Source organism: Rhipicephalus sanguineus, chromosome 1 (assembly GCF_013339695.2).
Source record: "Rhipicephalus sanguineus isolate Rsan-2018 chromosome 1, BIME_Rsan_1.4, whole genome shotgun sequence".
Classification (NCBI taxonomy): Eukaryota; Metazoa; Arthropoda; class Arachnida; order Ixodida; family Ixodidae; genus Rhipicephalus; species Rhipicephalus sanguineus.
In genome coordinates this window covers 204,133,900-204,147,512 of record NC_051176.1, presented here as the reverse complement: position 1 = coordinate 204,147,512, position 13,613 = coordinate 204,133,900, and the positions used below count along the sequence as shown (strand labels likewise).

Below are 13,613 nucleotides of genomic sequence, written 5' to 3'. Positions count from 1 at the left end.
CCTGTATCATAAGTAGAGACTGGATTTTAGGCAAATGCCTATTTTGTTCCTTATGCTTATATTAATTAATAAATTTGCTTAATTTACTTAATAATTAATTAATATTAATTATTAATTAATAATTTTGCTCCTTACGCTTCTATTAATAATTACAGGCTAAGGAGGGCTTCTATAGTGTTTTTCTAGTGCCTATAAATGCCTATTTTTGGCGTTCTTGCCTGTATGCATATAAGGGCCTATAAATGCCTATTTTCAAAAACTTGCGCCTATGTGAACACTATTTAACTCAAGTTTTCGCTTCCTGGTGCACTATGAGCCCATTATTCATGTTACTGTGCAACATTGACTGTTCGGAACTTTATGAGGTTCAACCTAGTCCTATAGTCCAACCAACTCCCGGAAACAGCCACTAGCAGCAGTGAAATGGGATGCACCGGCAAACATACGGCACCGCACTCTGACATGGCACGAGGGGTTGGCGAATGTGAAATTGCGGAGACCCATCAGGGGAGAGTGAAGAGCAAAAGAAAGAAAAATGTGATGTGCACGCGACTTGTTTTGTTTGTAATTTACTTTTTAACCCTTTCCCTAGCAAAGACGAGCTCAGCTTGTCCACAAAGTTTGTACCACTTCAACCGAAGACGAGCTGGGCTCGTCCACATTGAAAGAAGCGTTTGCAGGCAGCAAAATTAAGCTACCCTGATTCATTTTGCTGAGTTCTCTTTGGCTTCAAAACAGATGGTGCAGTTAAAAAAGTTCAAAATTGCTCTATCATAGGGAGCAGTTAGACGGGAAACAATGCCTCCAGTTAGTAGTACCAAAGTCGACGCGCTCAAAGCATGCCTTTTGGTCGAAAAATGACTGGATTCTGGTAACCGGAATTAGAAAATAGCGTCCTCCTCTGGGCCACGCATACCAGCAGCAACTTTTTCCAAAAAAAATAAAAGGAAAACGCTTGTCCGCCAAGGTTTTGTGGAATGAATAATTTCAGTTCTTGTGCAAGTGGAGCAGTTACTGCACAGAGCAGCATATTTTTTCTAAATAATCGGATTCGGACGAAGACCGCGTCCCAACGTATCGGCAGTAGACGCCGATAGCTGTGGACAAACTCCCACCGACACGCCCAAAGCTTTCTTTCACGGGCTCCCTTGTCCCTGCGCATTATTTTTTTAATTTCAGACATTTTATACACTGAATACAGGAGAGGTTAGGGCACTTTTTTGTGGTGTAGTGCAGTGAACCCAATCCTCTGCATATTTAAAAAAATATATATTTTGCTTGTATCTTGCGAATAAAGTGCGTTAAATAGTTTTTTAGTTGTTTCAAGACACGTAGAATCAAATTGGCAAAGAAAAAAATCCTTGTTTTTGTATCGTTTTTGGCCAAAAAACTTGGTAGGGAAAGCGTTAAGGTGTTCACCACCAGGGGAGAAACTGGTTCTATGCTATTCGACCTGGCCAATAGGAGGAATCCCCTCCTTCTGCTCTTTTAGCGATCGGGATGTCTGCTGCTGCTGTACCATTCTCAGTCATGCCGAAAAGAAAGGCACAGAGGTTTGTTTTGATTCGACAGTGGACACTTGACTCGCCATGCTACAGAATAAGCAGAGAGACCATATTCTGTAAAGCGTGCGTGACAAACAGCGTGCGTGACAAACAATAACATTTCTTGTTTTCCTGTTAAAATATATGTTGCGCACATCTTCCTTTGAAATTATTTTAATTTATGTAAAAATTTATTGTGCCTATATTTACAATATTGGAGGCCTAAAACGTTGTTTTGCCTGCCTATTTTTGGCGCCTACAATGCGCTTTTTAATCATAAGTGTGTTAAAAAGAGCATTGCCAATTTACCGTACGGTAAGTTTGGAATACAGTACCATCGTGGTCAGCACGTAGCTTATTTAAAATTTTTTTGCTGCTGAATTGTTCATTGCATGCAGTCACATGAAGAGGTGATCAAAGTGGCTAATAGAGGTCTTGAGGACTGAAAAAACTACATGCCGACCAGGATTGTACGTTATCTTCGTACTTACCTTACGGCAAACCGGTCCTGCTAAAAGACCTTACTTGCTTGTTTGATTAGAGGTTTAAGTTCAGGGCTTCTCGGTTGCTGTTTCTTGTATTACAAGATGATACCCCCCCCCCTTAAATTTTCATCCACGTATCTTGCTCATCCATTATGTGCGGTGTTTTGTTCTCTCTCTCTCTCTCACACGAGTACAGTACCATGTGTGGCAGCATTCTAGAAGAAATTTTTCTTGCTTTTTGCAAGAACGGCAGCAGCACGATAACTGCTGCCGTCATCATTCATACTATTGTGCTGTTGTAGCTTAATTGTTGTTTTCATATACAAAACATTAAACTTGCGGAACTGGCGCAATAGCTATGAAAAGGCACCAAAAATATATATCAAGTTGTTTACAGCATTTGCCAACCACTTGTTTAAAAAGCACCACCTAGTTATCTTTGTCTTTGACTTCCATGTGAGGTCACTGCAGTTAAGAAGTAGATTAAGTAAGGGCTTTTCGCATCCTGTCGCCATTTATTTTTTAGATGTGTGTTCATGCATGATATATCGTACGTGTGTTCATGACATTTCACACGAGCAGGCAACACTAGCAGTATGCTACAGTGTGCTTACAATGCTGCGTACAAGTTATCCAGGGCTGATAGCAGCCCAGCAATGCTGCCAGACGAAGCGGCAGAACTTCTTTTATGGTTTGTTGGAGGATGAGGCTTTTGATGGCTTCACTTAAAGTGCAATAAGTATCAGTTTGTTATGTCAAAGAATGTTAGTTCCACGTTTTATTTTATTGGAATTCTCGGCTTGTAGAAAGTCCGAAAATTTAGTTCCACAATAATGTATGATTGCGTTTTGTCATAAATGTACAAGCTTGCATAATGACACTTCATCGTGCCAATGGAGTTAAATGTAGGTGCATTTTTTGTACATTTTTTTTTTCAAAAAAACTCGCAAAAGATAGGGGGTATGTGTTAAATGGTGCCACATATATAGGTGTTGCACAGTGCAGTTTTTGATCGCAGTCAAACTTGAACGGGATCAAGCTTCTCGATTGCAATTGCTTTATTTACAGCAGCTGCAGAAAGGATAGCCAGTGTTCGGTGAGAAATTTTATCCTAATTAGGGTTTGATCGCAATTGAAGGTGCCCATGGGTCACTGGTATTATATACTAAAAAATGTGGTAAGCGAGATTGCAAAAATACGATTAAACCTCAGTAAAATGAACTAAAACTTTTTATAACTTCTTGCCTTGTGGTAGCAGTGAAACCTCACTATATTGAGGTTAAAATTATATGGTGTTCTGTTTCATTTCAATTGGCTGACCCACCGGGAGACAAATATTCTTATTTGGGCAAGTATTAACCTTCAGTGCAGCATGAACGCAAAGTTGAGCAAAGTCAAGGGTCTGTGTGGTATGCTTGCAACCTTAGGGAGGCCACTAATGTTTCAACGGGCTTTCTTTCCTGGATAACCCAGCAGGCATAATAAAAAATCTACTTGAATAGCACTTAATAATAGGTAGAATTGTTGAGGATTGGTGTGGATGCGATATGTACGCTATAAGAAGCCTCTGCTGATGCTTCTCTCTTCTTTCTTTTTCTTTTCAGTACCCAGGGATCTTTGACTCTTGATGATTTTGAATTTATAAGTGTGCTGGGGCGAGGACACTTTGGAAAGGTGATGTGAGCCAAGCTTTCTCATATTAAGGCATTGCTCTGTCTGTAAATATTTCAGCTGAATTGTAGAGTTCTTTTTCTACTTAGTGGTAAATATTTCTGTTCTTGAAAGGTACAGGTGGACATGATGCTTATGAGTTTGGATTCTACAATGGCCTGTGTTTTTGGATATTTTTTGGCAAAGGCATTTAAAGGGCCCCTCACCAGGCCATATAGCAAATTTCAGATAGACGCTGGAAGTTGTGTGCCGCATGAAGAGCAGTATGCCGCAAGAATTTTTCAAATCGGTTCATTACGAGCTGAGAAAAACAATAATTTGTAGCGGCGCGAAACCATGATGCGAGGAGGCGAGTTTCAAACCCTTGCCACTCGCCCCGTGTAGCCTTCGCAAGGCAAATCCCTTCCCTGCCCTCTTCACTTGACACATACGCAAGAACACGTCATGCGCATGCATGGTCACGTGCGCATGATGTGCCCGAGCCAGCCCTAGCACGCGAGCGGCGTTGCACGGCTGCTACCTTTCTTTTTTATGTAGCGGCCATGGGCGTTTTGTCGGCGTTCTCTGTGGTGTACTGGCTGTTTCTGCGGGACGGGCATGGAAGTTGAGGCACAAGAGTGGCAGTATCATGAGCCAGCGTGGTATTAACGTTTACTTGGACGCGGTAGAATAAACGAGCATAATGAGTGCTCGAACGTGCCAGAACATTACTTTCGTTTCCAGGGCTGGCGTCTGCTCGATGTGCTAACCGCGGGGACACGAACGCATGGGAAAGGGAGGCACATTAGCCCCGCATTTCGCTGCAATTCACGAAAAAAAAAAAGAAAAAGACGCACACATTCCCTTTGTGTGTCTCATTTATTAATCTTTATTTATAAAAAACTTTAGTTTTTTTTTTTAGGATTTTGCTTGATTTTACTACGAATAAACCCTGTGTATGTAACAACAAAAAGGATTTTTTTGTCACTTTACAGTCATGAAAAAATATTTTGGACAATTTTTTTCTTAAATAGTTTTATTAATCTATTCAAGCAACAAATTACACAAACTACGCATGTCGTGTCAAATAATTATCGCAGCGTCACGTGCTACTGTTGGCGACGTCAAGAGTACAGTCGTCTACGTAGAGGAGCGACGTCACAGCACTACCATCTACGTAGGGCCATTTTCTCATTTACGTCATCCCCTCATTCTCTAAAGCGCGCGCCCGCGAGAGGAAGGGCAAGCAGCGTTCACCTTGAAATTTGACCTATTTCTGTGGCGCGTAGCTTTGCAAATTTTGGCAGACGCTATCGTGAACGCCCAGTGTATGGATTGCGCTCGTTAGCTCAAAATTGTCAAACCTGGTGAGGGGCCCTTTAATATAACATCTCATTTATTTACTATAGATGTGCAAATATCTCTGTGGTACAGTATATGTTATTATAAGACTGTCACATATATAAGGTGCAGTGCAGTTTGAGCATACAAGAAATAGAAATTATGTGTGTAGACTAATACAAAAACAATATACAGTAACTGATGAATTATCCAGGCTTAAATGGGATTGCTCAAAATATGGTATTATTGGAAGACGGGAAAAAATGTATTAACCGCACTAAAAAGGAATATCTTGAGTGGTCAGGAAGAGAGCTAATGGGTACAGTGCTGTGCATATAGCATGTCTATATACAACTATGTTGCCATATATAAACCATTGTCGTGCTGTCGGAGATTGCACTAAATTTGTGTCCGGATAGAGGTTTGCTGATTTCTATGAACAGAACGATTGTGGATTCACAACTTTCAGTTTTCAACACTTCCGTCATTAATTGCAGGAATCAGCTTTTTGATTAACCCTTTGAGGGTCGAATTTTATCGCGAAATCCAGTCCAAAAATGTGTAATTTCTTTATCGCTGAAATAAATTCTTCAGGCAATTCTATTTAAGAAAAAAATTGTCCAAAATTTTTTTTTCATGACTGTAAAGTGAGAAAAAAATCCTTTTTGTTGTTACATACACATGGTTTATTCGTAGTAAAATCAAGCAAAATCCTAAAAAAAACTTAAGTTTTTTATAAATAAAGATTATGCACTGTATTAAACGTAGCTCACAGACATACAAAAATAAGTGCACCAGAGTACTTTTCCGGTGAAAAATGTTCGTGATCTAACGCTAAAAACTTTTCAGCACGAGTCTTTGAAGCATGGCTCGCAGCGCACGCTTTTCAGATGTCTCTCATTGATCGCCAGCGGTGTCTGAACTCGTCAAAAAATCCTCATCTGACAAACTGAAATCCAATGAATCAGATTCTTATTCGGCACTTGGGGAATAGTCCGCATCGGAAGAATTGCTGCTTGACTCACCGGCAGCAGAGCAACCGGCGCGCACCTCCATAGCGTGCGAACTGCGTCAATGAGCGCACGGAAGAAAACTCTATGGATGTGCGCCCGTCCGGAAAGCAAAACGAGTGAAAAAGCTACAGTAATCCTTCGTCCTATTGCCAACAAGATGTAGTTAGTTTTTCCAAGACCCCAAAACAGGAAACGCAATCACGGTGGCGTCGTTTGTGTAATTTAGCGCCGCACGGAAACAGGTGTAATCGCGCCCCGGGGAGCAATAAACGAGAGAGTAACAAGTGGTCACCCTTTGAGAGATTAGAAACCAAACAGCCATCAGCTTCGCGGGCGCAAGAAGCGAAAACCACCCGAAGGATGAAACCGAAACAAGCTGGAACCGCTTGCGCGCGTTCTGATGCGCAATTGAAAGCCGCCCCGCCTCTTTGGAAAGCAAAAAAAAAAGAGACTAAGAGACATCGGCGCACTAAAAAAAATTCCACGTTTTCCTGAAGCGTGGCAGCACATTCCAAGCAAGAGAAATGATCGAAGGAGGCGTGCGTTTGAAACCAACCGCGCTGTGGGCGCGCTCGGTTGCGAAACCGATAGCCGGCGCGCCGTTTTGCGAAGCATAAAAAAAGCAACAACGGAGAGACATCTTCGCATGAAAAAAATTCCACGTATTCCCGAAGCGTGGCAGCACATGCAAAGCAAGAGAAATGATCGAAAAAGGCGTGCACTTTAAACCAGCTGCACCACGAACGCGCTCGGGTGGGCAAGCGATAGCCGGCGCGCCATTTTCGGAAGCAAAAAAGAAATACAACGGAGAGATATCGGCGCATGAAAAAAATTCTACGTATGCCCGAAATGTGGCAGCAGAAGACATGAAAGAGAAATGATCGAAAAAGGCGCGCGTTTTAAAAATAAACACTATGCCCTACATATACGATGAAAACCCTTTGGTACCAGGAAGCTTCTGCCGTACATGTACGGCGAAAACCCTCAAGGGGTTAAACTGATGGGTGCTCTGGAAGATGTAAATATATCTGAACATAAGCCACCTCTATTGCCCTGCTTCTGTATTGTAACAATAAAACAACCAGTTGCATGCCACATTTATTTAGCATAGGTGTTGTGGTGTGCATACATTGAGCACCAATGCCCTTATTTTTTCTACTTGTTGAACCATCTTGGTGTTTGTGAAGGTGTTTTTCTTGTAGCAATTATGTTCTATAAAGGCCTTTGAGATACATGCTTACTGGATATTGATGCACATTGCACAAAAAAGCCTAAAAGTAGAAGTTGACTTCCATAATCATAATTGTTCTCAAGGGAGTATCGCTTTTGTGCCGAAAACCAGAAGCATCGAGCACTGAGAATTTTGGTGCAAATGATCACTCTAGGTGATAAGAAAAATGCTTATGATGCCTAAACAATGTGCTTCTGCAAATTTTTCTACTGTTTCACTAAAAAAGGTCTACACAAGTATTACACTTGCGTGACAAACTAAAGCATGAAATATTTTGATTTTGCACTGCCGTTATTATTCTCATGTGCATTAGAAAGAGGCTCTTAACCTCTTCATTTACACTTGCAGGTCATTCTGAGTAAGCACAAAGTATCAGGCCAATACTTTGCCATTAAAGCTCTGAAAAAGGGCGATATTGTTGCTCGAGACGAGCTGGAAAGCCTTATGGCGGAGAAACGAATTTTTGAGGTGGCAAACTCTGTCCAACACCCATTCCTTGTCAACTTATTTGCCTGCTTCCAGACTGTGGTGAGTATCTTCTATTGGGAAACATTGAGGCTTTTGAGAACAATATTGTTCTCCTTATGGTAACCTGTATGATGTTTAAGAAGCTAAGATATCAACCTAAACAGGAAAGGTAGTTCATAGAAAATGTCTTTTTTTTTTCTTAATTCCTTTCTGCAATAGAATCATTATGAAATGACTAAGTGAGCCACAAATTAATTACCAGGCCATTTTTTAGTTGGGTTTTAATGCTAAAAGCAGTTATTTTTCTCAACCAGATGCGATTCCACAGCTTACATGGTGGCAGTCATGGCATCACATTGTGATGTGGCTGTATCAAATGAGAACGGTCAATTTCAAACAGAAGGCGGTGTGCCCTTTCTCAAAGCCACACTTCAACTGGGTGTCTTGAGCGACATGTGCACACTTTCCCTACTACACACACTTCTTGCAACATCACCAACCGTGACATGCGACTAACAACTTCCAGTCCGTACCTTAAATTTGCAATGGAGCTTTGTGAGGGGCCTTTAGTTGGGCCCATCTGGGACATTGTTTAATGTGTAATGCAAAATGATGGAATGGCTTTCCTCCCATCTCTCCCCCAAGTTTATCAGTCGCGAGATCATGACCATCATCATCCTGTTTTAGTCCACTGCAGGACGAAGGCCTCTGCCAGTGATGTCCAGTTTACCCTATCTTGTGCAAGCCGATTCTATTGTATCCCTGCAACCTTCTTAATTTTGTCAATCCATCTAATTCTCTGCCTTCCTCGACGACGTTTCCCATCCCTTGGTAACCATTCTGTTGCTCTTATTGTCCACCGGTTGTCTGTCCTACACATTACGTGGCCATCCCAGGTCCATTTCTTTTGCTTGATGTCAACTTGGATATCTGCTACCCCTATTTGTTCGCTAACCCATTCTGCTGTCCTCTGATCTCTTAATGTTACTCCTATCATTTTTCATTCCATTGCACGCTGCATGGTGCTCAACTTTTTCTCTATTTTCTTTGTTATCCTCCATGTTTCAGCCCCATATGTTAGAACTGGCAGTATGCAGTGTCCATTCCTATGTATCAGATGTCCCTATGTTGATATCAGGTGCCCATCCCTAAAAATTTTGAGGAAAACCCAGGTTGAAGGTCATGCCATAAGCTGCCAATAGCGCTTATGAAAAGTTCACTGGTTCAGTAAATGCCTCAGGATGTCCACTGTTGATGACCATAACCATCAAATGCTTTTGTTTTGAAGATTCTTATCTGGAATTCTTCGGGGAACACATTCGTACCTTAATATATTGACTTATTCGCTACATTGAGCAGTTACAGCATCCCCTTGGAAATCGCGTCCACAAGCATAACACTATGTGATGAACCTGTCAATCTTCCATTCCCCTTTACATTCAGTATACTGTAAAATTCCGAGCAAGTGCCTGCATCTGAGCAAGTGCCCCCTCCAATTTCACTGCTAATTTCAAATTTCCTTCCACACCGTTCTGGGGAAGAGTTTGTCTCTTATAGGAGGTGTCCTTTATAAGCAGGGTACTATGTTGTCATTTTCTGATCAACCCCTATTTTGATGTAGGCACACTTGGTGTCTCTTATACCCAATTATCTGTTACATCTGTGCATCTTATAAAGGGGTTTTTCAGACAATACAGATTTTTTAATAAAAATCCTATGACAGTAAGGCTTCTGCCATTTTCACGCAGAAACTCCACGTCGAGGCAGAAATACTTTACCGCAGTTGAAATGGCACTGTTACAACTAATGAACAAAAACTCGTTAACTTTCTAATTATTCACTTGAGGGCAGGTGTTTATATTACAGAGTTGTAGTGCGTGCCAATTTATGGCATACCTATTCTTTAGAAATCACAAAAGTTGCACGTAGTTCGAGATATTAGTCATCGAATTTCATAGGTGAAATCGAAACTGCACAGCATTTTTTTTTAAATTGAAACAAGGCATATTCAAATTTTGGCTCAAAGGGAAGTGGAAGCAACTTTGAATAGTAGCAGGATTTGACTTTGGTAGAATGCGAGTGATAACCTGTAAAATACATTACGTTTTAAAATGTACTATTCTTGGAGCCGGTATAACAAGCTTTTAAACTTAAAAAAAAAAAAAAAAAGATGAATCGATGTGAGTGTAATGTGTTCATTTAACCGTGTAAGTGGGGCTTCGCGGCAATGTGGATTTCCCCTGGATAGGTGTATTCACGGTGTAGCACCCGCCCACTGCAGTGAAACCACTTTTAGAGGGGGTTACATGCGGTTTATGTGTGTATTCGTTCATTTCGAATACGCTCAAACCTCGATATAACGAAGTAAATGAAGAATAGTCTTGTCACAGATACAGCGTTACAAATATAAGTTTATAACAAATTTTTGGATATAACAAACTTATTTTCGTGTCGGGTGCGACTCTGTTATAACAAGCTTTGAGTTACTTCGAAATTAGAAAAGTTTAAATTCTTGTCAAAGCAAATTCGAATACTGTAACATTCATTTGAATATTCGAAGGGCTCGAATATTCACACAAGCCTCAGAAAAGGTTCTCATTCAGAAGCGCCCAGATAACCTCACTTCCCGCCAAGCGGCGCCACTGTGCCACCACCTGCCCACAGCGCCATCTCTCGCTCGACAGTGAAACTAACCACGTTAACTACGACTAGTCTGCTGGACGTGCGCGCCATGCAGTGAAAATGACTTTACAGGGGGTGATAGAATCCCCAGACTTAAAATAAAGTTGCTAGCAGTACCTTTTGTATGAGTATTGTATAGTCACGTCAACTAGACGAAGTGCAGTCAGCTTGGAAGCCCCTGCTTATGCAGCAGTTGCATGTCCCGTAAGCTTTCATCAACACTTTGTCATCTGCTCAGTGCTCATGGTACCAGAATTCCCTTCTTCCCCGTCAATTTTTAGGCGTAATTTGATGTCTGACTGACGTTGCGACCTTTTGCTTAAGTTCTATTGATACAAAGGTCTTGAAATATACTGAGTATGTGCAGCGCAATGGTACGAAGACAAGAGAAGACACACAAACGACATAGACTGGCGCTGACTTCCAACTGATTTATTGAAAAGCACGAAGCCCGCTTTTATGCATGCGCACCTGTTAGCAACAACTCAAACGCATCATCAGGGACCATACAAAACCTGCATCTCTTTGTCACTTAGATAAACACTTGGCGTACTTACACACCTGATACCAGATTTCTTAATGTGAGCTGCCTCGATTATTTCTCTTTCTGTTTTCGTTTTTGCATGCTTTATAAACGTCGCGCGATCAAAGTGCGGGGTGCATTTACACTTGTTGCAGTGATCTGCCAGATGTCCGCCTGATTCGTTTTTTACATTCAAAAATGCTCACGTGCTCTGATGTTGAAACATCGGCCCGTCTGCCCAATGTACTCTTTTCCACAGCTGAGTGGTATTTTATATACCACGTGAGTCACACAATCGGTGTAACGGTGAACATGCTTCTTCGTGCAGGATTTTTTCTTTTCTTTGGTGAGCATAGGGCAAATCTGGCCTAACTTACATGGCGCAGAAAACACCACTTTGACGTCATACCTTTCGGCAATCTTTTTAAGATTGTGCGAGAATCTATGGATGTATGGTATCACCTGCGGTCTTCGTTGATCTTTTTCTTTTTGCTGGTCAGGTTCCTTTTTCTTTATGCTCTGCAAAACTGATTCGCAGACAGCATTGACAAGGGACGACGGAAAGCCCGCAGCGTCTAAACGTCTCAACTGATTGTTCAGACTGTCTGAAGTGGTGTGTAGGCAGCTTTTAGCTAGTGCTGATTTCACACAGGACATCGCAATCCCCCTTTTGACAAGTTTAGTGTGCGCGCTGTCATAAGGCAGAAGGCTCTTCTTTGTCCTGGGGTTATACATATAGCAAACATGGTCATTGTTGAAGGTTAACTTGAGATCTAAAAATTGCATACTGTTGTCAATTGGCCTCTCACATGTAAAGGTTGGACCACGTGATTCAAAGGTAAAAACACTGGTAATCATCCCGACAACGTTTTCAAAATCAGTGGGAGTCAAATCTGGTAAAAATATTAAGTAGTCGTCTACGTATCTAAAAATACTAATGACTTCTGAATCAGCAACCCGAGCATTTACACGCCTGTCAACAGAGGCTAAAAATATGTCACAAAGTATCGGTGCGACTGATGACCCTATGCATATGCCACTTTTCTGCACATACTGCGCATACTGCGCACACTAAACTTGTCAAAAGGGGGATTGCGATGTCCTGTGTGAAATCAGCACTAGCTAAAAGCTGCTGACACACCACTTCAGACAGTCTGAACAATCAGTTGAGTCGTTTAGACGCTGCGGGCTTTCCGTCGTCCCTTGTCAATGCTGTCTGCGAATCAGTTTTGCAGAGCATAAAGAAAAAGGAACCTGACCAGCAAAAAGAAAAAGATCAACGAAGACCGCAGGTGATACCATACATCCATAGATTCTCGCACAATCTCAAAAAGATTGCCGAAAGGTATGACGTCAAAGTGGTGTTTTCTGCGCCATGTAAGTTAGGCCAGATTTGCCCTATGCTCACCAAAGAAAAGAAAAAATCCTGCACGAAGAAGCATGTTCACCGTTACACCGATTGTGTGACTCACGTGGTATATAAAATACCACTCAGCTGTGGAAAAGAGTACATTGGGCAGACGGGCCGATGTTTCAACATCAGAGCACGTGAGCATTTTTTGAATGTAAAAAACGAATCAGGCGGACATCTGGCAGATCACTGCAACAAGTGTAAATGCACCCCGCACTTTGATCGCGCGACGTTTATAAAGCATGCAAAAACGAAAACAGAAAGAGAAATAATCGAGGCAGCTCACATTAAGAAATCTGGTATCAGGTGTGTAAGTACGCCAAGTGTTTATCTAAGTGACAAAGAGATGCAGGTTTTGTATGGTCCCTGATGATGCGTTTGAGTTATTGCTAACAGGTGCGCATGCATAAAAGCGGGCTTCGTGCTTTTCAATAAATCAGTTGGAAGTCAGCGCCAGTCTGTCGTTTGTGTGTCTTCTCTTGTCTTCGTACCATTGCGCTGCACATACTCAGTATATTTCAAGACATGTACCAACTCGCCCATCAACGGATCCTTCTTGATACAAAGGTATTGATAGTACTTTTGACCGCTTATTCATTATTTAACTGTTGGTTAAGCAAATGATGGTGCATACTATCAGTAAAAGTAAAATCACATGATCTATAAGGCATAGACACCACACCTTAAACTTGCCAACACTGCCCTGTTCCCGGTTGCATGAACTATGCACTAATTATTGGTTCGTGATTAGTGATACTTTATATGTTATTACATTATTTATCATTGCATAGTGAAATATTATCAGTAGTAACACTATTTGCTGCCATATATGTATGTATATATGTACAGTAATCCCTCATTATAACGAAATCGCTGTACTCGAAATACCGCTTTATTCGAAATTTCTTCCATTCCCGACCAAAACGCATGCATATTAAGCCGCATTACTCGACGCGCACGAAGAGCTTGACCCGCTTGCCACTTCGTTCTAAGCGGGTCAAGCTCTTCCTTGTGATATCCTAGTAACTGTTGTCAAGCGAGTGACCTCCTAGTGACTGTTATCAAGCGAGTAGCCAGTGCTCCCAGCTGTTTCACTGCGGAGCAAATGGGAGCTGTCAAATTCCATTGTGCAGCATGCCCGAACTATTAATCTCGGTTGTAATCGCATCGCTGGTGTCCCACATGATAGAATCTACGCGAAAATGTTTTCCTGGTGCTTTGCGGCGCCAGAAAACCGCAGTCTCTTGGATCCTGAAAAGTGGCCA

General features: G+C 41.6%; 1 protein-coding gene across 2 annotated transcripts in view; it reads left to right on the top strand.

Moving 5' to 3' along the window:
* The window catches only part of LOC119405874 (serine/threonine-protein kinase N2), a 133,696-nt gene that overhangs the window by 76,444 nt on the left and 43,639 nt on the right, over positions 1–13,613 (top strand). For both annotated transcript variants that reach the window (XM_037672704.2, XM_037672711.2), the window contains 2 exons: positions 3,634–3,703; positions 7,613–7,792. In XM_037672704.2, the coding sequence (XP_037528632.1) occupies positions 3,634–3,703; positions 7,613–7,792 (250 nt within the window). The remainder of the gene's footprint in view (positions 1–3,633; positions 3,704–7,612; positions 7,793–13,613) is intronic.